We start from the raw sequence: 26,030 nt of genomic DNA, 5'->3' as shown, positions 1-26,030 counted from the left end.
CAGTGGTTCGCACTGTCTGCTCACAGCAACAGGGTTCCTGTTGCCTTTTACCTAATGACAGCTGGGAGGGGCTCCAGGCCCCCAAGACCCAGAATTGGTAAAGCAATTAAGAGGATGGATAGTAACCCAGCACAGGGTAATGACAAATTCACCTCCGTTTTATTCTTTAAGAAAAAAAATAATGTACAGAATTCCATGGAATATCCTGTTTATCTTAAAGGTGTTCAGAAAGGTGACAATACAGCATTTATAAATATCATTAGTAGAAGAAACTATAAAGTAAAAGTGAGATGCAGCCCAAAGAGTGATGCAACTGTTGTTGTTTTTTTTAATCAGAAATCAAATAAAAGAAATACAGCTGAGAAATCAGATCCTCGTTCACACATGAATATCAGAGACTGTCAAATTCAGAATGAGCATATTTTCCACAGTTTTCCTTTCTCACATGCAGCACACACAGGAAACGGTTCACTTCTGCTTGTTGGATTATAATCTGTGCTTTTGGCACATCGGCTTAATCCGATATAACGCAGACTTTTTCCTGTCCAGCAGCGTCACACGTTTGAGCTCTCGTATGCACTCCTGCTGGGTGATGTTGGGTGAGGTTGTAGCACCTGATGTGGTGCTGGTAAACTTTAATCCGTGCAATGATATCCAGATGCTGGCGTTCTTCTAGAAGACTGTAATTCAGGCTTGTTTCTCACTGCTTATTGTGTGAGTAGGATGAGTACGTTTATGGTCTTATTCGTCACTGGGCCACAAATATTCATCTATTCAGAGACTCTGGCTTTATTTCCATCAAACATTTTCAAAAGACTGAAAAACTGATGGTTATATGATTTTTAAATTGCCCCTCACACCTCTTCATCTGCTCAGTGGCATAACTAGTTAAAAGAAAAAAAGTCAAACAACTTTATTAAAATATGTTTCTGAATAATTTGCAGTGCTTTTCTGTGTCCAACAGTTCGGTCCATGTAAAGTTGTATTGCTTTATTTACACAGTAAAATGTATTTGTGCGATAAGTTTTGGGATCGTTATTATCGGTCAGAATTGGTAATTTCATCAAGTAATGCAACAGACACCCAAAAGTATCACTTGAAAGTAATTTAAACTGTATAACAGTACTGCATTATGAACAGTTTGCTATCTTCACTGGAGGTGAAAACACTGCAAAGCAACATGCAAAGTTAAAGTCCTGCCCACATCCCTATCAGTGAAACTAGCCCCATGATAAATGACTTTCCAGTGCTGTGTTCATTACTTTTAAGCCAGTGCATCATTACCTAACCTGCAGCCACAAGTTTTCTTCAGCTCTTTGCTGATTTTCCAGTTTAATCCCTCACGCTCGGTTAAATATTGCATCACAGTCCTCTCAGATAGGCTCTGATCTGCGTTCGTACTGGCTGTGTGTGAACGTAGTCCTGTTGATCCTGCTCAGTGGGTGACTGGCCTCCTCCTCTAGATTTGGGTACTTGCTGTCTGAAGTCTGCTCCTCCTGCCTCTGAGCAGTTGGGCATCTGGTGGTAAGAAACACCCCACCGGCAAGCATCAAGCCAAAAGAGATCCATCCAAGGTAGAGAGCAGGTCCCCAGTCCCTTTGTAGACCCGCAGCGCCCTCCAGTGGCTGACTGGTGTGGTGGCACGTCCAAGCTATGGGAACCAACAGTATGATCCCTGACAAAACAAAGAGACTACCAGAAAACACTTTGATCTGGCCTCGCTGAGGGAACCACACCATCCCCACTGTTCCGATCACTGAAGCAAAAGCCCCAGCGCCAATGGCTGCCAAAATCAGGGCTCTCCACGTCCGAAAACTTCCAGAAAGAGACATGAGAGACCGGTAAAAGGAGCAATGCAGGCTGCCATCGTGGGCCAAATCCCAGTGATCCCATTCCAACCACACCCCGTCCCAGTAGGCAGGCAGAGTAGCTGTGGTGTTGTCCACGGTGCCGCTTACTTTCCACAAGGCTAGGCAGCGTGTCAGAATGGCACATAGCCACCCGATGGCGCCGAGGCCGAGGGCAGCGAGCTCCAGCTTCTGCTCCAGCTTCTGCTTCATGCCGGGTCCTCCTCTTCACTGCAGACCTGCCTGTGTAACCAGAAACAGCTGGCTGCAGAGCACAGTGGGGTGGGGTGTTATTTTAACGTGCATGTGCATGTGTGAGGCAGAGATCATTTGCTTGTGCGCCTGTTTGTTTTGCATGCCGTGTTCAGAGAGAGGAAACCAGTTCTTTGGTATTCTTGAAAAGAAGGCACCGCGTGTCTACGGCTGGGTGGAGGAGGGAAATCCCTGTTTGCCCTACCATGGTTTCAAAACAATCGCTTTCTCACAGTTTCTCAGCAGAGGGGGAAAACAAAGCTTCTACTGTGCGCTCATGTTTAGCCACTGGCCCGTGTTTCTGGGAAGTAACTTGATCTAAAGAGCCACAAATTCTTGCTGATTCTGAGATTTCTCCCAACAGGTTACTAAATCTCTGTGGCAGTAAGAAAAGTGACAGCAAATATTGATTCAAATGACACACGGTTACTCTGCAGTCTTTATTCTGAATACTAAGAAACAAGTCAATCACAAAAGCTTTCAGCGTAGAAAACATTCTCTGTTTAAGTTCACAAAAACTTCAGACTAAACTACACGAACGCATGCACGTTAAGCTGAAAACACAATTACTTTTACAATTACTTCCAAATACTTTGAACATGTCATGGTTGTTGGTGATGGTGTAAATATTTCAGAAACTTCTAATCTACTGGGATTTTCACACACAGTCATCTTCAGGGTTTACAGAGAGTGATCTGTAAAAGAGAAGATATCCAGTGAGCATTAGTGTGTTGCTCTGTCTTGTGATGTCAGAGGTCAGAGGCAAAGACTCCTTCGAGCTGATAGGAAGGCAACAGTAACTCAAATAACAACTTGTTACAGCCAAGGAATGCAGAAGAGCATCTGGGAAAATATAAAACATGTTGAACTTGAAGCAGATTGGCTACAACAGCAGAGGACCTGTCCTGGAGAGTGTCATTCCCATCAGCTAAGAACAGCAAAATGAGGTTACAAGTTGCAAAGGCTCACCAGAGTTAAGCTTTTCTGAGGCGTATCATTTGGACCAGCTTTGACAGGGTCAGAGAGTAGCGTGAACATGAAAACATGGATCCATCCTGCCTGATACTGAATATGCTTCAGTATTCGAGTGGTAGTGTAGTGGCACTTGGCCCCTTCACAACAGCTGATCATTGATTAAATGCCTCAGCCTGTCTCAGTACTATTGCTGTCACTCTCTGTCCCTGTGTGACCACAATATACCCATCTTCTGATGGCTGCTTTCAGCAGAATAACATCCCCTGTCATAAAGCTTCAAGAAACAAGTTCATTTTTTGATTATTATGGGTACAATAAGTTCACTCTACTCCACAGTCACCAGATCTCAATCCAATAGAGCACCTTTGGGAAACAGTGGAACAGGAGGCTGCTATCGATGATGTGCAGCTGACAAATCTGCAGCAACTGTGTAATGATGTTTTATCAACACATTCAAAATCTCTGAGGGATGTTTCCAGCACCTTGTTGGATCTATGCCATGAATAATTAAGGCAATTCTGAAGGCCAAGGTGGGAGGGGTGCTGTTACTAGCAGGCCATGGTGAGTGCATTATAAACATTTCTGTTCTGATGGGATGGGTCTTTTATAGGATGACAACGATGCTCTCATCCATAGCTCAAGAGAGGTTTTTGAGTGATTTGATGGGTGTGAAATATGTGTTCATTCTGTGCAATTATGGTCACAATCACTAACTGAATGTGGGGACTGATAGCACTCTCACAATCAGCAGTACTCCAGAACTGGATACAACTACAAATATGTGTGTTTGTCTCACTGAATGGCAACTTTCAAGAGTTTTTCTCTTGATTGTTTTTTTTGTGTGTGTGTCTCTAATAAAGTTAAATTTACAACTTATAGACATCAGACTGCTACACAAAACAGACGCTTAAGAAATAGGAATGTTCACTATTTTGTAGCCACACAGTACAACGCATGCAGACTGGACAAGCCTGGGACTGAACCACTGACCTTCTGAGCAGTCACTGACCAACTCTGACACCTAAGCCAGATTCAACAGACACCTTCTTTGAGGTAGAGGTGAGAGTTGGGTAAGGAGTGAGGTGTGAAGCAAATGCACTACCTCTACTGGTGCAACCCTGTGCCACTTCAAAATATCTAGAAAAAAAGAAAAGATTTATGTGGTTCAAACAAACTAAGTAAGTAAAATTTTCATACTTTTAAAGTTGATTTCTATATGATCAAACATGTATGATTTGACACTAAGACATAAATTATCTAATTATTTTACTTTACTGCCAGAATAGATGGTTATCTTAACAATTGCTTCCATCTTTGAATTATTAAATGGCTAATAGGTTTTATCCAAAGAGTTCAAGACTGCAAGTTCAAGGTATTTATTCTAAAGTGATAACATGTTGGTAGTGTATTTTATTCACTCAGACACACCCTGACATGTGTGTCTTCAATCTTATCTTCACACATAGTTCTTGATGGCGTAACTGCTACGTGTGGGTGTCTTGGCCAGTGTGTACCCACTAGAGGGGAACCTGTCTCTATGGGGTGGAGAGCTTGTGCACAAAATGGCTCCCCCACAGAACAACAGCCCAGATGTCACAAAACCTATGTATATGGCTGCTCCAAGCTCTCTCTTCATCACCTCAGGGACTCGAGGGTTGTGGAAATCCCTGATGATGGAGTTGGCTGTCCAAGAAACAGGAACTATAGAGGTGAGAGCTGCCAGGCAGAAGATGGCCCCAGAGCTCATCACCACCCTAGCTTTGATTTGTGGGTGGCCCAGGCAGTTGGTGCAGCGCGCCCCCAGAAGAAAGATAAGGAACGCCAGACATCCCAAAACCAGGCTGATGCAAATAAGGCCACGGGCTGCTTGGAGGTCTGGAGACAGGTCCAGAAGAGCATCGTAGAGCTTACACTGCATCTGACCTGTGTATTCACTGACACAGGTCATCCACAAACCCTCCCAGAACACCTGCATAACCACCAGATGAGTGCCAATGAATGCTGTCACCTTCCACATGGGCAGAGCACAGATCAGAATGGTCCCAGCGACACCGGTCATTGACAGGCTGATGCCAAGCTCCTGCAGACCCATGGAGAACTGCAGGAAACACAGAAGGTTGACAAGAATGAGAAGCTTCGTTTTTATTTGGAATAGATGTTTGCAACATTCTGTCATGTAACATGTACTCATGTAGATGAGGATCATCATACAGATACAGCTTTTAAATTTAAATTATGACCACTTGGAAACTGAAGAAATATGAAGCATTGTATGAAGTTTAAATTTCAAGTTATTTTCTCAAACATTTGAGTTAATTATTCAAGATTCTGGGAGAGCTGACTCGGAATTTTGAGAGAATTTTTTAAATTAAGGCAAAAAATCTCTTTTGTATAACAAAAAAATACATAATTTTTTAAGTTATTCATCTTCTACTGGCAAAAACAAGCTTCCACGGTTTCCTGTGTCTTTTATCCGAAAATCATTTTGGGGTTTTCTGGCCTTTTAGCTCACAGTCCACTAGATGGCAGTATTTCACTAAAGACGAACAAACATCTGTTAAGATGATTGCAGTCGACAGACTGTTTCTTGGACTATGATCTATCATCTTATAAATAGCTGTTTCACAATGAACAGGTTCAGAATTCGAGTTGTCACTGCTGAGTTAGTAATAACCTTATTTAAAAAACAAAATGCGCTGCGTCTGCTCTCTTTCTTTCCCCTTGCCCCAAACCAGTCACACCCGATTGATGCCCCACCCTGAGCCTGGTTCTGCTGTTCTCCCTTCCTGTTTCAAGGGAGTTTCTCCTTCACCTAGGGGGTTACAGTGTTTTTGCCCTACAATATACAAACTGCTGTTGTGAGTTTGCGCTATATAAGTACAATTGAGTTAGTATAAAATTTAATTCGATCGGAATCTTTATGGGATGTTGGAGAAGCTGATATCACCTTTTTGATTTTTTTTTTTTAATCTGTGGTGCACACATTTACAACTGAATTTTCTTTAATGTTAAACAATGAGCTGTTAGCGCCCCACACTGCATTGGGTCTGTTAGTAAACTGATAATAAAGTCTATTGATACTAATAGCTATCTTTATTCCTCCGCTGTATCCATATAACCGGAAAGTGCCATTCGGGGGTGGGCTGTGACCATAAACAGCAGAGAAAGATAGGAACAGCAGTGAGAGGTGTTGTTTTGACCATCATGTGCTATTCACACACTTCCTGAACATCTAGTGATTCGACCCCGCCCACTGTCAGATCAGCAGCCTGATAACATGAGAAAACACTCCTTTTAGACAGGTGCGGCTGAGCACAAACAACATAAGCATTTTAAAGGAAAATCAGTTAAAAGTTATTTTTTTATTCTGAAATACACACAGTGGCACCAGTTTCAACACACGGAAACAGGTTTACACCCTTTCAGATAATACCTTTGAATTTTTGCGGTGCTGAGCAAACGCAGCATGACACAGTGTGATGAATGAAACCACTGAGGGTAAGTCATGGGTTACTAAACTCATCAGCCAACAGCGTTGTTGGTCCCTGAGTCACCATTTTTTGTTACTTGAGTAGTCGTTACTGGTAAGTACCGGACAAACAGGTTCTCTCCGTGTTTTTTTCACATCACTCCCAGGCCCCTTTTTTCAAAAGTATGTAAACAAATATCATCAGAGGAAACAAACACAGAAGCAGAATTATTGTTATTATTATTATTACTATTATTATTATTACTATTACTATTATTACTATTACTATTATTATTATTACTATTTATTATTACTATTATATTATTATTATATATTATAAATATATATATATATATAATACTATATATATATATATATTATATATAATATATATATATATATTAATATATTATTAATATATATTACATATTATATATACAATCACCTGATAATATATATTATTAGTCAGCGTGAATGATATATATATATGTATATATATAAAAAATATATATAATAATATATATATATATATAATATATATATATAATTATATATATATATATATATATATATATAATATATGCTATTTTATATATAAAATAAAATAAAATATTTATTATAATTAAAAATACATATACAATAAACTGTCCACGTAAACATGTTTAATGTTTAGGAAACATGTTTAGGAAGCCTCTAGGAAGCTAAAACTGATTCCCTCTTGAGAACAAATGCAATGAACAGATTTCCTTCATTGCATGTTGTCTGTGTGCATGTGCTTTTTCTTTATGTTTCACAACAGCCTTTGTTTATTCAATATTCCCATCAGAATGTTCAAATGTATGTGTTTGGTGTCAGAGATCTGAATGACTCCTCTGTGTTGTTTCCTACAGACTTGTTTAAGAAGTACTTAAACAAGTACTTTAAGAAGTACTTAAACAAGTGGAGCATTATCTTTCTTAGGAGGGCAGTTGACACAACAGAGCCCCCCTCCTGAGATCAGTAGTCCCCCAGCCAATGTAAAGGGAAGCACCAAGCTCTCTTTTCTAGGCGTCTACTACCATGGGTTTGTAAAAGTCCCTTATGGTGATGCTGGCAGTCCAGGAAACATCAATAGTGCAGAGTAGACCAATGATGATCAGCAGCACAACACCTGTCACTGAGGCCCTATCTTTGGCTCTCTCCTCTGGAATGAAGTTAGTACATTTCCCTCCAGCAGAAGCTGCGAGGAGCCCTGCAATGCCTATGATGATGGAAACTACCACCAGAGCACAGGAACTTTGGAGGTCTGGGCTTAAAGCCAGCATGGAGTCGTAGACATACATGTATGCATGCAGCTCATCCAGATGCCCTCCCACATGACCTGCAAAGTTACAATGTTGCTGTCCATGAACACTGTGACCCTCCACATGGGACTGGTGCAGACAAAGAGCACCAAATAAACCAATCCAACCAAACTAGATCAAGGGCACAGCCTGCCATCTCCAACCCCAGAGAAGCCATTGTCTTCTCGCTCTGAATGTCACTAAAGTGTGTATGAAATCTAATAAAAAGAGGTATAAAAGCGAAGCTATTGTGGGCTCAGAAGCCCTGACAGAGAAGACTGGCTATGCTGGATTCTTTGTGTTTAGGAATATTAAACATTCAGGCTTCTATCATTTTTCAGAAGGACAAGGACTTTGGTAACTGAATGCTTTCCTCGTGTTCTGAGCATCAAAAACCAAAACAAAATACATTTTTTCAACAAAAACAAAGGATAAAGGTGCAATATGTAAACTCCAAATCTGTAAACTCTGTAAACAGATTTTCAGCCGCAATAGAGCAGGTGGTATTGATTTCGCTTTGTGAGTCAGTGTGTGTCGAAGTGTATGTGCTGTCATGGTGAAATGTGGTCATAGTGAGAACTACCGTAAAAGGAACAAAACACAGACATCCAAGTACTGAGTAAAAGCTTCCGTAAACAGGGAGGGGCTCATTGTTTCTGCTTTGCTCTCATGTTCTCAGGCGTGTTTTCATTTTCAGTATATATTATTTGTAACACCCATATGAAAAATTGTCTTTATCTGCTTTATAAATATATATATTTGTCTTCTCCATTATGTCTGGGGTCTGAGAAAATTTCAGCTTTGTTGTGAAGTGATCCTGTATCTAGCTTGATTCACAATGTCACTGATGAAGGTTTGGATAAATTACTTTTAAATAAATCAATATTGGATGTTAATTAGACAGAACTCTATTTTGTTGTTTAAAATGTGTCCTAATGATCCAAAACCTTAGATGAACGGTGCCAAAGCTTATCTGTTCTCACACACGTTTCTCTAGGAAATGAGACACTGCATCAGTATTTCAGTTTGTTTGACATTTTGAAATGTTGATAAGATTTAGTTTTTCTTATTTTTTGTCTTTTTGTCAAAATGTCACATGTGTTAATTTAATTCTCCTGTCACTGTGCCCTTGATCAAGGCAATTGCTCACATCTGGACTCAATATACTGGCTGTTTGCTCTTCTAAATATTTAGGATGGGTTGAATAAATAGAATAAAATTCCCTGAGAGGATCAGTGAAATATATCTTAATCCCTCAATCTGAATACTAGTAGTGAGAAATCTATTCAACATAATGCCAAATTGATTTTGTTTTCATAAATATTTCCTTATATTTACATTTGTTTGCTTTGCTTAGGCTGCTGCCCCCGCGACCCGGCCCCGGACAAAGCGGATGAAGATGGATGGATGGATGGATTTACATTTGTTCAAATGTCAACTATTTATTTCAAGACTACTATAAGTGTTTTATGTAGAATGGAAGTAGAAACAACACGTTGGAGTTTCTGTTAATTGAGTAACCAAAACCTAGTTGTTATTTTTCGTTCGTTCAGAGAAGAAGGCTGTGATGTCAGTGACATGTGACAGAGCTCAGAGTAATCAACCCAGCTGGTTTCAGCAGATTCACTGTCTAACCACAAAGAGAAACTCTGGAATGTGATACTAGATAACAATGGACAGACATAACAGGTTGTGTGACTGTAGCGAACACACCCTGAACAACAGGGTTAAAAATGGAATTCAGCAGTTTTGGAACCTTAAAATTGGTTGTAGTTATTCAGCGTGGGTAAAAGATTCACAACACAATCTCTACTGTTGTGCGTTCTAGTATACTTTCTTTGTGCACAGGCTTGATCAGCTGACCTGTGCTGCTGCTTTTGCTGAACTGAGGTTTACTGCTCTTTGTGGATGAAGTGAATTCAACAAGCTACCTTGGGTGATTTCCATCCCCTACACTGACAGCATGCTGTTGATACTGTACTTATACACGGCAGTATACAGTTGGTGTGAAGTAATCTAAGCATCACAAGCCCATTAAACTTACAATGACTTGAGGCTAGCATACCTCAGTTTGTTTTGCAGGAAATTTCACTACATGAAAAAAAAATCAAATTTATCGAAACACCATAAAAAGATGTAACACCTGATTTTTAATGAGCACATTACATGCTTCATGTAAAGACACCTAACAGTCTTTACATTTTAACATAACCTCTCTTCTTTTTGTGCTGACGTGCCTTTCTTACATATTTCTCAATCTCTGGTTATCTCTCATTCTTTTCTCTCCCTGGGAGATGAATGAAACTGTTGTACCTTTATCTAGCAGACACACTGTGTGGCAAACAGTTTGTGTTAGCTGATATTCACTAAATACTTGCATTTAAAAGTTGCACAACATGTTACTCCCTTATGCGTCTTTTAGCTAGAGACTGAAGTGCTGTGACTGTCACCTGTTTACCATATGGGCAACGAAACTAAATGCCTTTTAATTGACATTATTTTTAACTTGTAGTGTCTTATGGGTGTTATGGGTGTTCTATTTACTCACTGACTAACACACAAAATCAGTTTTATGAAAAGGGTATCGCTGGCAGTCATGGTGTGAAACTGGCTAAACTTGTTAAAAGGTGCCACGAAGGAGCATTTAGCTTTTGTTGCCATGAAGGCAGCAACAAAAGCTAAATGTTTTAACTGCTTAGGCTCTGTGTAGGCCTAATGATAAATACATTATTGTCAAGATAAATAGGAAAAAAATATGAAAAAAAGAAAAACACCTCATTTAAACCAGTAAACAAATTTCTGAGTGATCTAAAAGGACACCAACAAAATTATATAATTAGGTAAAATGTTTTATTACAAATCAGCTCAGTAAACAAAAGCAGTACTTTCATATTGCAGCTGAATAGAGATATTTCTAAATATTGTTTACAATAAATTCATAATATAACTGTAGTACAATACACATTGACTTGTATAGCATCCTTCAAGCACAGGTTTGATTTCCCACAAGACTTCAGAGGATAGTTAGGTTTGATACAAGCTCAGTATAAAATAGTTTCATTCAGTCCAGATTTGGGGTGTGCTGGAAGCTCTGTGATTCACACATCTTTGGACTTTTGATGTCTAAGAAACACAACCCTCATGTGTCTACCAAAGAATTCTGAATTTCACAGAAAGTCAGAATAGCTTGTTACCTTAACACAGAAAGTGACATACAAATTGTGGTATAATTAGACAATCAGAATGAAGGAGTGTTACTGAAGAAAATTAAAATAATTTATAGTCCTTCTCAGTAGAATTTCAGACATAGGCTCGGCTGGTGGCTGTGGACCTGGGACCGCCATACTTCACTGGATACTCTGGGCTCTCTCTGGGTGGGCAGGAGCTGCAGAGGAGGGCACCACCCAGGATTAGAAGTGCAGCTGTGCCCCAGCCAATGTAGAGTGCAGCCCCAATCTCTCTCCTCTGGGCACTTATCAGGGTAGGGTTGTAGAAATCTTGGATGATGGAGTTGGCAGACCAGCATACAGGGATGAGAACAAGCACACCAGCACAGATGAAGATAGCTCCAGCAGCAATGGCCACTTTGGCTTTGGATCTTGGTTCCTCCACAAAGTTGGTGCACTTTCCTCCAATAATGCCGACGATAACCCCCATAAAAGAAACCAAGATAGCAATGACCACAAGAGCTCTGGCAGCCTGGAGATCTGGAGAAAGAGCCAGCAGAGAATCATAGATTTTGCACTGCATCTGGCCAGTGCTCTGCATGACACAGCTCATCCATAAACCTTCCCAGATAATCTGCGCCGTCACAATGTTGGCTCCAATGAAGGCGCTGACCCTCCACATAGGCAAGGCACAAGTGACGATGGTCCCCACGAAGCCAATGATTGCCAGGGCAAAGCCCAGCATCTGTCGTCCCATTGACACCATGATGAGGCTTGAGTCCCTTGGAGATGAACGAAGCAAAGGATTTAAAGGTTTCACGAGCACGTCCACTTAGGTTGTGAACTCTAACTAAGACCATGGCACATATAAAGGTGCTTATATTCTCTTGAAGGTGGAGTCAAATGATCCTTCCCTCTGACCTGAAACCACTACCAGAATGATTTACCAGCCCAGCCAGATTCTTCACATTATCTGTACGCAGACTAGACTTAGTTTCGATCAGATGCACGTCAGTATGTAAATGAGGGATGTAAAAATTCCTCATTCAAACAATCCTCTGCACTGGTCAACCATTGGTTGGGCAGGTTACTGGGACATCCGGTTCAGTCACTGGTTTCGGGCTTTACAAACAAACGCGGGTGTTAGTTTCAATGGATGTCGAGGCATTCTCTAACAAGATGCCTTCCTACTTTAGGTGTCCTTAGACATAATAGAAATTGATCATAGCTTTGAGTCAATTTATTGTTTTGTATATTTTTATTTTCATTTTTTTAATTGATCAGAAATACTGTACCAATCGAGTTGATTTTTTTCCAATTTATTTTCCACTCTGTTGATATCACTATCAATATTTTACATTATTATCAAAGAATAAACCGCACTCCTTGTGACTTTTATTTTTATTTTGTGTTGTGGAATCAGACACTAATATCATTTGTTACCTATCAATTTCTTAAAGATTTTAGCAGAAAATTTACGTAGGTGTAGATCTAGGGATCTGAACTTATTTTTTTATGTAGATAATTGTTCATGATGTTTTAATAAACAATGACTCCGTAAACAGGCAGGTTACAGGTAAGACAAATGTTTTTATTGAAATTCATATGAAAATGTACAAGATAAAGTGGCAGTTACAGAAAAGAAGCACACTGCTAAATCTGTAGTTCATAACAGGGAAATAAATATATCAGACAGTGACTTCCTTGTGAAAAGCAATGCAATTTTCAGCACACACACAGATTCCTTTTACATCATAGCTTCACAATCTTAAAGATAAAAGTATGTGTAGAAGTCTAGTTGTTTTACATCAGTGTATCAGAATAATGCCGTCTGTACATCTGATATTTTCGTGTGATTGTATTTCCCAGTGGTCATTTCAAAGTCCAGCAGCTATCAGGGCAAGGTTTTCAGTCTCTGTCCTTGATCTCTTCCTTCATTTTTATAGATATTGTGAAGCAGGATATGAGGCTGGTGCTGCATATGGCTTGCTGGGAGCATAACCACCTGCGACTGTGTATGGTTGGTTGGATGGTGGAGCATACACACGGCCATATGCGGCTGAGTTTGGTCTTGAATAAGCATACACTGGTTGTTGGTAGCTAGGGTATCCATACATTTGTTTTTGGGGAGGACAGGAGGTGGTTAAGATGATCCCACCGATCAGAAGAAGTATAGTTGAGCCCCATCCAATGTAGATAGCAGATCCAATCTCCCTTTTCTGTGTTGCTACAGTCAAGGGGTTCTGAAAGTCTGAGATGGTGAAAGCTGCAGACCAGCAGACGGGGATTAAGATCAGGATAGCAGAGATAATGATGAGACAGCCACTTATGATCACCACATTTGCCATTGATGCATCTTTTTCCAGGCAGCTGGTACACTTGGCTCCAACAAACGAGATGATAAAGCCGATAAATCCAAAGAGAAGTGAGATGATGACTAGTGCTCGGCCAGCCTGCAGATCAGTCGTCAGGCTCAGGAGAGAGTCATTCAGCTTGCACTGCATCTGTCCAGTACTTTGCATCACACAGTTCATCCACAGACCATCCCATACAATCTGGCCTGTAACAATGTTGGCTCCAATGAAAGAGGTAACTCGCCACATGGGGATCCCACAGGCCACTGCCACCCCAATGACGCCTATGAAGCTTATGACCTGACCTGCTGTTTCCTTGCCAATCTTCCCCATTGTCTAGCAGCTTCGTCTACACCAGGAGAGAAAAGTCTTTCGGTGGACAGGTTCAATTGCAGAGTGACACAGCTCTGTTTTTTGCGAGAGAATGTGAAGGAGGAGGGCAGTCCTGTTGTCAGATAGTTCCTCTGGCCAAACAAGATTCCTCTGCTTCTAAAGCTGAAGGAGTGCCACAGATTTTTTTAAACAGTGCCTGCCTTTTGTTTTTAAATAGCACAGTTTCATATGCAGATCTCTTTTCATAATCATTATTGGCCTGTTGGTTGGTAACAATCCCTTATCAACTTTAACGTGCCTGAAACCAGCTTAAACTGTGATGCCCCCTCCCTGCCCTTCACTGGTGATCACACCCACACACACACACACACACACACACACACACACACACACACACACAGACACACTCACACACACACTCACACACACACACACACACACACACACACACACAAGGATAATTAGCCTACAGCTGATTAGATAATCAGGCAATTGGTTAAATATAAAATCTAATATTAAACAAAATGTTTATAGTGCTTCCTTTTAAAACAAAACAAAACAAAACACAGTGTCATATGTGGATCTTTTTCTCACAGTGATAATAAGTGTTTGGATGAAACAATCACTTGTCAAGTTTAAAGTACCTGAAACTGGGATAACCCCTTTCCATCCTTCACACACTCACTAAAACTGAGTAACTTGAAGCTAAATAGATTTTTACTGGAAAATTTGTTTTAAATGTTTAGTTCTAAATTCAGATGGATTTGTGAGCTCAAGGTGGTATGGCCATAAGCTAAAACGAAGCACATGGTTTAATTTGATTTATTTTCATCTATTTATTTTGTTTAACACACTCGCCAGTATTTCTTCATTTCATTTATTTAGGGAATAACAAAGCTGACATGCTGCTTCTCTCTGTGGTTCAGTAATTAAATTGTTAGCTGTCATTTTTTAAAATTAAAACTAAAATAAAAGCTTTTGAAAAAACGTGATGAGGTACAAAACAAACACATTTAGACTCACAATGTTTTCTCTGTAGCCTGCCTATAGGTATTTCTCTCATATACTTTATGCCAATCTGACAGGCGATCAAAGGTACATACAGAAACTGGATTATTTGTTTTAGTTTTGATAATAATCACATAAAAGGAATGGGATAAAATACAGCTGACGGTGATACTTTAAAGAAAACCCATAACATCCCATGACCGAGATGTCTGTTGGGTAAAAACAAAGTGCTCACATGTTATACCAGTTACCCGATACTGCTCTACCAACCACTTTCACACTTTCGCTTGTTAGTAGAACACACCTTTTTCTTACGGAGTGATATATGATTTAGGTTTTTATAAAAATTTGAAACTAAAGCTTGTTAACACAACAATGGGTGCGTTTAAGTTATAAAAAAAAATCCTCACTATGTCATATTACAGCTATTGCTCACGTTGATAGTTTTATTATACTATATTTCAGTATTGATCTATGGCATATTTTGAGACAAACTGGCATGCAAAATAGATTATCAGAGTAATGATGTACTTAATCTGCTCTTTAGTTACAGTAGAGGATTGTGTACTTGCCTCACCTTTTGCTTGACTTTCATTTTACTACTCCTCAACATTCACCTGTCTCCTTAATATAGTTTATACACTAAAATTTGACCAAAATAAAAAGCAAGAATGCAGAACAAAGTTCAGTTTATTTGCAGTGCTGAAATGTTACAAGTGATCACCAACAGAAAAATGGAGAGAATTCTCTATTTTCAGGAAGATACATCAAAGGCAAGAAAGAGTGTTTTGCAAAAGAAAACAATTTTAAAGACACATTTCTTGAGTAGCAGTTATATATGTGCTGCTGGTTGTTTAGATAATATGTGAGAGAAGATATAAATATTAATCAATTTGTCATTGACAGAAAACTGACTTAAAATTTACACCGATCATAATGATGCTACAAATAACAGAAATTCTGAACACAGCTACATTCCATTATAAATTAGACATTACAAAAGCCCCTTTCACAGAATACTTTGGTGTTTAAGGAAAGTATTTTACACCAATCCTTTTGAGAAATCACATAAGGAATAGTACAGCGGTAACAATAATAACATTTCATTTCATGCAGATGTGACAATGAATCAAATGACTCAGTCTCAAAGCCCTGCCGGTACCTCCAAATGGAATGCAGCCATTGTTTATGATATAAGCTTCACATGTTTGGCCAAACAAAACATCCGATGTGGAAAAGATCACCTTGACAACCACACAAAGCATGACCAAACCTCATCGTTCAACAAGCAGTAGTTTTAAGCCATATTTACATTATCTCAAATATGTGGATAATTTATATCTTAGTTTTAAAGCAATCTCCAGTTTGCTACCTTTGCTATTTCTGTGACCTTGAGAGTCCATGTGGAAATGGAATACCACCTTAAACATATTCTCTTGATGTGGAGACTGACTTTCCAGGTGCATATTTGGGCACATAGTGGCGGCGCTCAGATTTAGGTGGGCAGTTCCAGCACAGGAGCCCCCCTCCCATTAAGAGCAACCCAGTAGCGGCCCAGCCAATATACAGTGCAGATCCCAGCTCATATTTCTGGAAATTCATCATCATTGGGTTATAGAAATTGGTGATGACGGCGTTGGCAGACCAACAGACTGGAATGAGACAGAGAAATCCCGAGATGATGAACAGAACCCCAGAACAGATGCAGACTTTTGCTTTGGATCGCTCCTCTTTGATGCAGTTAGTGCATTTTCCACCAGCAACTGACAAGATCAGTCCAAAGACTCCAACAAGGATCGCGATGATAATCATGGCACGAGCAGCCTGTAGGTCAGATTCCAAAGCCAGCATCGAGTCATACACCTTGCACTGCATCTGGCCTGTACTTTGCACCACACAGTCCATCCACAAGCCCTTCCAGAAGGTTTGAGCTGTGACGATGTTGGCACCAATAAAAGCACTGACCTTCCACATGGGTAAGCCGCATGCTGTGATCTCCAAGAGCCAGCCAACTATAGCCATTGTTATACCAGTGATCTGAATCCCCTGAGAAGCCATCTTGTTGTCTTAATTTCTCCAACATTAAGGTCAAAAAGAGTGCAGAGGAAATGCTGTAAGCTTGTGCTTAAAGTTTGTTGTGTGAAATAAAAGAGACACAGACATAAGGGAATGCGAAACCACAGTCGTCAACTGCCATTGGCCAGATGAGTTTACACACAAACAGACCTAGTGACCTTCATTATTGCTGACCAGCCAGAAATCCAGAGTTTCAAGGTTGGATAAAAAAATGAAAAAGCAAACAACAATAATTTTTTGCTTCTGTGGTTTCTTTTATTTCTTTTAAATTTTTTGGGTTGCAATAGCAAGGACATTTGATGTAAAAATATGCTGAAAATGCAGAATCAAATATGCTAAGCCACGCTACGCTGTTTAAAACCTATTTATTTTCTCTGACTTTTAAAAGAATATTCTTGGTTTATCATTGTGCAAGCAGAGTCTTATTTATTTCTATTATTGTTTAATTATGTTTCTAATGTCTTTATTCAGGCACTTTTAATTGTATGTATATTTTGTATGGCCTCTAAACACTTTGGTCAGTTGATTTAAATATGCTATAAATGTCAGGGTCTTTCTGTCTGGGATCCAGAGTTTTGAGTTTTGGGACTATTTAAGTTTTCTTTAGTTTTAGTCGGTATTGTTGATATTTAGATTTCTGTTATTTCTTAGTGTTTATTTTGATTTACTTGAGTTGGCCTTGATTTGCTTACAACTGATACAAGTTCCTTTTGGTGCTAATTCATGTCTTTAGTTCTGTGTTCCTGTTCCAAAGTTCTTAAGGTTTATTCTGTGTTTTGGGGGTTTATGACTTTCTTTTGGTTTTGAGATTGGATTTATGTTCGAGCTCCATGTTAGCTTTACTTTCCTTGTGATATTGAAATCCGTGTTTTTACTGCTTGAATTTGGCTATAGGGTTTTAATCCTCTTTTGTGTTCCCATTCTGTTCCTGCTGTCTTGTATTTATCTCCTGTCTCTGGGACAAGTTCATATGTTTGAGTGTGTTAGCAATTTCCTGTTTTATTTGATGGTCTCTTGTCAAAAACTTACAGAAGTCCAGTCGCTTCTTTTTCAAGCTCCTTGGAATATCATGATCTGGATGACTGAGAACCTACACAAACATTATGCTAAATGTTTAAATCTTTAATCAGATAAGTGAATAACCTTGTTCATTTATACTATACTGATGTATTGAAGGTTCAGGTTTAACAGATTTTTTTAAGGTTAAAATGCTACCGTTTGACTGTTGAAACAGTTTTTTTGTCTCACTCAGCAGTCAGACAAAAAACTGCAAGATGTGATATCTTCTTTGCAGCAAGAGGCAGTGTTGGCCAAGTGATTACTCAGATAGGGAGCGCTTCACTAAAGAGTCACTCAGAGGAAGCAGTTTTGGAGGGAAAAGGAGTGCCTTATTTTCCTAGAATACAGTGCTGTGAAAAATATTTGCCCCCTTTCTGATTTCTTATTTTTTGCACATTTTTCACACTTAAATTGGGCAAACAGTTTGTGCCCTGAAGCACTAGTAAAACTTGGTTATGCAGAAGGCCAATGATAAGAAACTCAGTAAGTCGTCCTATCGACGGCTAAACAAACCGCGTTTGCTTTTTTCCCTTAATAAGTGAAACCAATTTTGAAAACTACTTTTGTAGTTACTTGAGTTTTTTGACTATTAGTAAAATTTATTTGATGATCTGAAACATGATGATCTGAAAGTGTGACAAATATGCAAAAACCAATGAATCGGGGGCAAATACTTTTTCACGGTACTGTACTGTTCTTTTTAAAGTACATTATGGAAATCTTTAAGCTGCTCATGCATCTACTAAAGAATTAGAATGCTTAAGAATTTTTACATAAAAATTAGTCATGTTTCCTAGTAGTGATTTGATAAATATGTATCTTATATATATCTACTAATCATTTTTTTTAAATGTGTACTTAGATATATTATATTTAATTATATTTAATTATATTACAATATATTTAATAATTATATTGTTTTCTGATTTGTATAAGTTTTGTCTGCTTGGACTCTTTTTTGGCCAACAAAAAAGAAACACTGATTTAGTTCTATAAACTGAAATATGGTTATGGGTGGTAACACCTCTGTTGTGAGACAGAGGTGTTACCTCATATCCTCTTTTATAAGACTTCATTTAATCTTAACATTATACAGTTTTAATAAATAAAAAAAGGATAAACTCACAAAATATGTTGGTTGAGCAGTGCTTAAAACGCATCTTTATTTACAGCTTAAAAACGTCTATGAATAAAAAACACACTGAACACACATGAAATGTTATGCAAAAAGATACAAATGGATAATATCAAAGGAAAATGAATGAATGAAAAATACAACAAATCCAAGTAGCATGATGAACTTTACAGCATTTTGTGACTCCACCGTATGGGACATTGTGTGCACCACGCCCAGTTTTGGGTGCGGTGGGCTTTTTTTCTTAGCAATTTTCAAACAAGTACGATAGAAATATTGAAATATTTAAAGTGTCAACATGAATCAATCAATAAGACCACAACGCATTTGATTCATGTCTTTTTTTTAGTCTCTTGGCTTTCTCAGCTTTTCCTTTTCCTTGTTTCTCCTCAAACGTAGCCCTTGTTTGCAGCTGGAGCAGATGAACGGGGAGCTGAGTACTTGGCAGAGTAGTTATCCTTGGGAGGACAGTTGGCACAGAGGAATGCACCACCGATGATGAGGAGGCCTCCTGCTCCCCAGCCAATGAACAGAGAAGCTCCCAGTTCCCTCTTCTGAGAAGCAATTAACATTGGACTGTAGAATTCCTGTATGACGGCGTTTGCTGTCCAGCACACTGGGACAAGGCACAAAACACCTGCAATGATGAAGACCACTCCAGCTGCAATGCCAATTTTGGTTTTTGAGCTCTCATCCTCCACACAGTTGGTGCATTTCCCTCCAGCCATGGCCAGTAGGATGCCAATGACACCAAGCAGGATCGCGATGATAGTAAGGGCTCGAGCAGCCTGGAGGTCTGAAGACAGGGCCAGCATTGAATCATAAACTTTGCACTGCATCTGGCCTGTGCTCTGGACTACACAGGTCATCCAGATGCCTTCCCATGTAGTTTGAGCTGTGACAATGTTCTGGCCGATGAAGGCTGTAACTTTCCACTGAGGTAAAGCACAGATAACAATGACCCCAATCCATCCAATAATGCACAGGGCAGTGCCCAGCATCTGAAAGCCAGCCGAAGCCATATTTCCTCAGAAAATTTCTTGCAGTATTTCAAAAAATGTCCAGAAAGTTAGTCTTGCTTGAAAGATCCCCAAGTGTAAATGTTTGAATAAGTCTGGAACGGGCCTTTTTTATACTTAACTGAGGAGGGGCTTGACACATGCAAAGTTACACAGAGCTGTGACGTCCTTACGGTTCTCATCCCTAATCTCAACCCCAAACGTGTATCATCATGTCAGTTTTGGTCTCAGTTGGGTAATCGTTGCAGGTGGAAAAGCTACCTTATGACTCACGGGTGTGGCAGAAGCATTGCCCATAGAAGATATTTTTTGTCCCATGTTTTTTGATGTGTTGCAGTAACAATGACTGAAACTACTTTACTGTTGTGAAGTAACAATCATGCATATGTAAAATGTCAGGTTTTGAGGAACTATGAAAAAAAAAAGCTTCTCCAACTGGTTCCTAAATATACAGATCGAATTGTTATACTTTTTTGTAGTATAGTTAACCTTTTTTTTTGATTAACTGTACAAGTCAGGATAACAGATCCACTGAAAACAAGTTATTTCTGAAATTCAATAATGCCTCAGTCTAGAGAAAGAAAATCCTGACTGTCCAAATAATATAAACTAATATTAATAATACTTAATCTGAATTGAATAGTTGTTTAAATGTACATTAGCTGAACCCAAATGTCTTCCAAAACAGCTTTTTAGAAAAGACTCTCATAAACTTTACACTGTGCAGGTGCACTCACACCATTCTTATCATTCACTGAAAGCACACATGCCCTGCTTGTCAGCAAATGTAAAGAGAATGCTATTTCATGCTGAAATGAATGAAAAAGAATGATAGATTTGTTGTCAACCTCCTTTACAGCCTCAAGAAAATAATTTATATTAGTTAGCATGAAAAGAGTAAAAAGGTTTAAAGCTGACCTTGCAGTGATGTCAGTCCTTAAATACTTGCAGCTCTTACAGGATGTCCTCAGAGAGAATGTATATTTTGCAGTCCAGATCCCACTTGACTTACAGATAGTTTTCCACAGTATTCTGAAGACATCAGGGTTGAGATGTTAGAGAAATAGCAAACACCAGGAACAGTGATTTCAGGTGACAGACTATTACTAAAAGAGGGAATAGTGAGTGGGGGCTAAGGGAGGTAGAGGGAGAATCAGATTGTCCCCGAAATGAATAGAGGCAGTGTTTTAGAGCCAGAACTGCAGTAAGGACCATAATACCTCTATTTTTTCCAAGGTAGGATCATTAAAGGTACTTGAGCCTGGCTATGGAGATTAGGTTCCAGACACAAGGAGGCTGGGAGGAATTTTCACAATTAAGACTCTGAGGAGAGATTTTTCAGGGCCAGATTACTCCTGATAGGCCTTATGCTGCAATCATTTACCTCATGACTCCTCGTGTCAAACTCGTGGGTAATAAGAAAATATTCACATACATGTAAGATCATTTTAAGATTCAGATGGTGAACAAAATTTAAATGTAACTGTTAAAAAATGTTACTTAAAAAACTGCCAAGACATGCGATCAAGTAATTAAACTGTGCTTAAAAAGCATAACGATGCGTAAGTATCCCTGCAAAAGCCAACAGTACAAATTCTGATACAACAGGTAAGAGACTTGAACGCTTGAGCTGTGGGAAAACGACAAAGGGAGTTGTCTGGAACAAGCTCAGACTTCACAGTAACGGCTGCCTTTGGTTGTTATTCAGTTGCCCAACCCTTTAGTCAAACTTGAAGGGTTACGATGCAAAGAAATAAACAAAATAAAACTGCAGATGAGGGGTTGTGTGTTATTTTATATGCTGTAAGGCCCATACGCTTTGTATGTAAAACCTACCTGACCTATTTAATAGTTTTTGCACCTGTTTATAAGTTATAAGTTGTCATATTCTCAAGGTATCTTCTTGTATATGAGATCAATGTTTTGTTACTGGTTCCTATGGAAAAAGTTAGATTTTCTGATGTAAGGGAAATTGTTATACTGTCTAGGATTTTCATCAGATAAAACTGTGGTTTGCTTGTATCTGTATGATATCATCACTGGGGGCTGCGTGCCAGTTGCTCAGGTAGTGTCACAGTTTCAGTGGATGATTTAGGCACAACATGGTGTGTTGCTCAGTGACTCACTCGTTTTTGCCGTGTCTTATTATCACATGACACCAACAGGAACCTGAAATCTTTCAGTCTGCCAAATAGGAGCTTCTTTAGACCCGAAATGATAACATCCTGTGTAAAACACACCTGTTAATATTTACTCTCATAGGGCAGTGGTTTAAAATCACACTCTTGGAAGATGTCTGTGTGTGTTTGTTCACAGTGGTCTTTTTCTTGTTTAATCTGTTATTTGGAGCTTATTGAAGTCAGGTCTGTTGACAGTAGTACTCCTAATAGCCCCTTAATACATTCTATTAATATCTCTGTTCAAACAGATGACAACAGGTTATTTAGTTTTTATACAATGATTCATTGAGCAATGCCGTTAAATACAAACCACCACATTACACACAAAATTAATTAACAGGTGTTCAAAAAGTACAGGCCACTTGCAACTTGTGTTAGAAAAACAGAAGGTGCTTGCTCTGTTTATGTTGCCAAATAAACAAAAACATCCAGGGCATGAGGATGAACGCAAGTGCTAACCACCCAGCGCTACTAAACCTTAAATTTAAACTGCTTGATCAGATGTAATGCAATAGATAAAAGTACCATGCAAACTGTTTGTGCCCAGTTTCAGTTTAGAGCGAGCTGCATTTGTGGGCATTGTAATGCCAAGAGGATGACATGTTAAGAACTAATCTCAATGAGTACATCGACGTGCCCTTTAATGTTTCGCAACTTCAGAGACTAGTCTGCACGACACAACATAACAACGCACCAAATATGGATGTCGTTGTGACTGAACAGGTTTCAAGAAAACTTAAAACGACAGTTGGCCCGTTTTAGACGGACCTACTTTTGGCTTGCTAATTTACAACTTATGATGCTCATATGGTTGAGATGAGAGCTACCGCCCCCCTAAAAAAAGAAAAGAAAAGAAAGAAAGTGTACTTTATTGGTCCCCGTGGGGAAAATCCCTCTCTGCATTTAACCCATTCACTCAGTGAAGCAGTGGGCAGCCACTGGGCGCCCGGGGAGCAGTGTGTAGGGACGGTACCTTGCTCAGGGGTACCTCAGGGTAGCTGTTCAAGGGAATCGAACCCCCGACCTTCCGATCATGGGGCCACCACTCTACCTACTGAGCTATCCCTGCCCCAAAAAAGAATGCTGTTTGTTCTATGATAAATACAAGCAGGCAGGTGTTGTTTTGAATTCTATAAGAATTGTTGTCAGGTTGTATTTTGCCCTGGGGAAAAACTCGTAAAGTCTGTGTAGACCGTTACAGCTCTATACAGGAACAGCTTTTATTTCCTTTTATTTTACTATTTCCTTACATGATTCATGGTGCTTTCAATCACTGTAACAATGCTGATTGCACTAAGCTGTATTAGCTTAAACTGGATTAGTTCACTACAGTATTTTTCAACAACAGACGCCTGTTTTTAAATAACAATTAAAAAGCAATCAAATCAAACAACAAAAGAAATTCTTCAGCTTAATGTTAACAATAATTGGTATACATTTATACTTAGGATTAGTACACTTTAGTGTACAGTGACAACAACCAGGAGCACCTTCATTGAACAGGTCAGACTGGTTCCCATAACAGGTAAATGTTGAGCAAGGTGTGCGAGTTGCTACATGTGTGATACCAAGAAATGGTCAACACAGCTGAGGCACGCAGGAAAGAACATCTTAAAGCTCCCATAACATATTATCCATGCATGGTACTGTGCAAAAGTCTCCAGCCACTCCCCATTTCTTTTCATGTTTCCTCCATGGAACCGGACTTACCTGTAAATTTTAAAGTGATACTGAGTAGTGCTCCAGGCTTTCTGAGCTCTTTCACAGTGTTTATATGGAAACTGGCTGCTTTTTCACTGTTTTTCAATCCAGTCATTGTATCTGATAATATGAATCAATCGAGCATAAAAAGCTTGTACAGAAGACACCTGAGTGAGTTTTATTTTTATACAAACATAAAAAGAGAACTCAGGGAGGAACCAGTGTTGTGTCTACACATAACAGGTAACTTAGGTATTTTGTTACTAACATACTATCAACCTGTTGTAACAACACGCAGCATTTCCTTACTTGAATCTCCGAAATATAATATATGATGCAAAATATAACACAGTTTGACAGCCATAAAATAATATTTTAATATTTTCACACCAACAAGGTGTTTACCAAATAGCTATTAGCCAAATAGTTACATTACTTAAAATAGTTGTGCATACCTTGGCATTGTGCGCAGGATATTTCTTAAAAGTTCTGAAGAAACTGGAAAAGTGTAGGACAAAAGTAGAAGCGAAAAGCCTAAAAAGAAACTACAGCAGATGAGCAGTATTTTATAGTCAAGAAATAGGCCCTTCAGTTGAGTCTGTTCATTGAAGTACGATTACAAATGGTCTGAGGGAAAAGGTGTCTGTGAAGAAGACATTCTCAAGGAAGGACAAAAAATGTGTAAAAATTTGAACAAGGTAGGGGGGGAAAGTTGTACAAATTGTCAATCTGTACAGAAGAGGTAAGCAGAGGTACAACAGTGAGTCCCTACAGCCGTCTTTGGAACACAGAGGTGGTTTTGTCAAAACTGACGAAATAATAAATGAAGCAAAGTACTGTATGTACAAATTCTTTAGTTATTTCTTTATGTACTGTATTTCCATGTATGTTTGCATGTTTAGGTAAATCACTGCATCACCACTGTGCTACTATTGTTTCTAACCGATAAAGCTTTTGTATTTATTTATTTATATTTTAAGTCACATTATTAATACTTATTTGGCAACAAAGGGAGTACTATTCAGTATATTTCTGTTGACTAACAACAGACTTCTGGCAGGCATGTGTCATGATGATGAAAGACTGTGTGGTTGCAGAATGGAGAACTATTACTACTCCCAGCTTACAGTTGTGGCCAGACGTTTTCAGACACTGATGATGCACAAGAATTTCAAGGAGATTTTGGCCTCTTAATGATTTCTTTGAATTGTTCTTTTTCAGGGTGGAATGATTGCATAGCATACATCTTTACTGACTTATACTCTCCTATTAATTTTAGTTAAATTTAGTTAAATTGCACCTCAACCACATGCTTTTGGTAGCCATCAACAAGCTTGTGGGATAATTCTTTCTGGATATTTGAATTTAAATGGGTCCGTTTCCTGGCATAGGCCTGACTTTTAAGCAAAGTACACAAATTTTCATTAAGGTTGAGATCTGACATTCCAGTAGTTTACTGTTCATTGCAGGCCTGAGTCTTGGCAGTTACTTTCTTGTTCCTGAGCAACCTAACAAATTTCTTTCATCTGAGGGTAAGAGTTTGAGTGACACATCTGAATAACTTGTATTCATGTAAAATTATTTGAACCAAAGATTTTCAGATCTGCAGTTATTTAGAAATAGCTCCAAGAGACCCTCCCAGCTTGTGTAAACCTATGTTTCTCCTTCTTAAATCTTCAGTGAGTTCTTTGGACTCTTTGTTCTGAGCACTGGTCAATCTAATTAGTGCTGATAAACAAATCCTTTTAATGCTGTTGTAGCCAATCACTGACCCGATGTGACCTCTGTATATTAGTGGAGTTCACTTATTAGCCAAGCCCCTATTCTCAAGAAGATGTGAAGACTTTTTAGAAGATATCCCTAACTGTTAGGCATTTTCTAGTCCTTTGACCAAAGTATTTGCAGGACAGACAGTACCAAAGAAAAAAAAGACATAACAGCTGTGAGTGAATATTTTTTGAATGGGAAAATATCTGGGCATTACTACACCTTGATTTGTATTTTTTTTTTTAATTTTCTGGTCAGTTAGATTATCAAGAGTTTAATTTGCCCATCACACTTTATTTCAGTATCACCTAGCCGTCATTAAGGAAACTGGCTTAAAATGAGGTAATATAACTGGATAAAGTCATC

At 38.9% G+C, this 26,030-nt stretch overlaps 5 protein-coding genes and 1 pseudogene across 6 annotated transcripts; all 6 read right to left on the bottom strand.

Moving 5' to 3' along the window:
- Window positions 1-44: 44 nt before the first annotated feature.
- Window positions 45-2,184, bottom strand: LOC102292497 (claudin-4). Its single transcript, XM_005932581.3, has one exon. The coding sequence runs from the start codon at window positions 2,058-2,060 to the stop codon at window positions 1,374-1,376; it is 687 nt and encodes a 228-aa protein (XP_005932643.1). The 5' UTR covers window positions 2,061-2,184; the 3' UTR covers window positions 45-1,373.
- Window positions 2,185-2,501: 317 nt separating this feature from the next.
- cldnj (claudin j) lies at window positions 2,502-22,977 on the bottom strand. Of its 2 annotated transcripts, XM_042224863.1 has the most exons (3): window positions 21,237-22,977; window positions 20,935-21,048; window positions 2,502-5,172 (listed from the first exon to the last, which is right to left on the bottom strand). In XM_042224863.1, exon 3 carries the CDS (start codon window positions 5,164-5,166, stop codon window positions 4,531-4,533), a length of 636 nt encoding a protein of 211 aa, XP_042080797.1. In that variant the 5' UTR covers window positions 5,167-5,172; window positions 20,935-21,048; window positions 21,237-22,977; the 3' UTR covers window positions 2,502-4,530. The 2 variants fall into 2 exon arrangements, with proteins under 2 accessions (XP_042080797.1, XP_005932641.1); XM_005932579.3 differs by lacking the exon at window positions 21,237-22,977 and having other exon boundaries at window positions 20,935-21,223.
- Window positions 7,475-9,196, bottom strand: LOC121815204 (annotated as a pseudogene).
- On the bottom strand, window positions 10,697-11,903 carry LOC102290623 (claudin-like protein ZF-A89). The gene has a single exon (XM_005932575.3). The coding sequence runs from the start codon at window positions 11,796-11,798 to the stop codon at window positions 11,166-11,168; it is 633 nt and encodes a 210-aa protein (XP_005932637.1). The 5' UTR covers window positions 11,799-11,903; the 3' UTR covers window positions 10,697-11,165.
- Window positions 12,603-16,922, bottom strand: cldnf (claudin f). Its single transcript, XM_005932576.3, is given in 2 exon segments — window positions 12,603-13,729; window positions 16,310-16,922. Coding segments are annotated over 2 exon segments (1,233 nt in total). The 5' UTR covers window positions 16,786-16,922; the 3' UTR covers window positions 12,603-12,972.
- LOC102291570 (claudin-4) lies at window positions 18,997-20,124 on the bottom strand. Its single transcript, XM_005932578.3, has one exon. The coding sequence runs from the start codon at window positions 20,017-20,019 to the stop codon at window positions 19,387-19,389; it is 633 nt and encodes a 210-aa protein (XP_005932640.1). The 5' UTR covers window positions 20,020-20,124; the 3' UTR covers window positions 18,997-19,386.
- Window positions 22,978-26,030: the final 3,053 nt, after the last annotated feature.

The sequence above is a fragment of the Haplochromis burtoni genome, unplaced genomic scaffold, assembly GCF_018398535.1.
Source record: "Haplochromis burtoni strain Fernald_Lab_line unplaced genomic scaffold, NCSU_Asbu1 Contig_153, whole genome shotgun sequence".
NCBI classification, from domain to species: domain Eukaryota; kingdom Metazoa; phylum Chordata; class Actinopteri; order Cichliformes; family Cichlidae; genus Haplochromis; species Haplochromis burtoni.
This window is presented reverse-complemented; position numbering and strand designations above follow the sequence as displayed.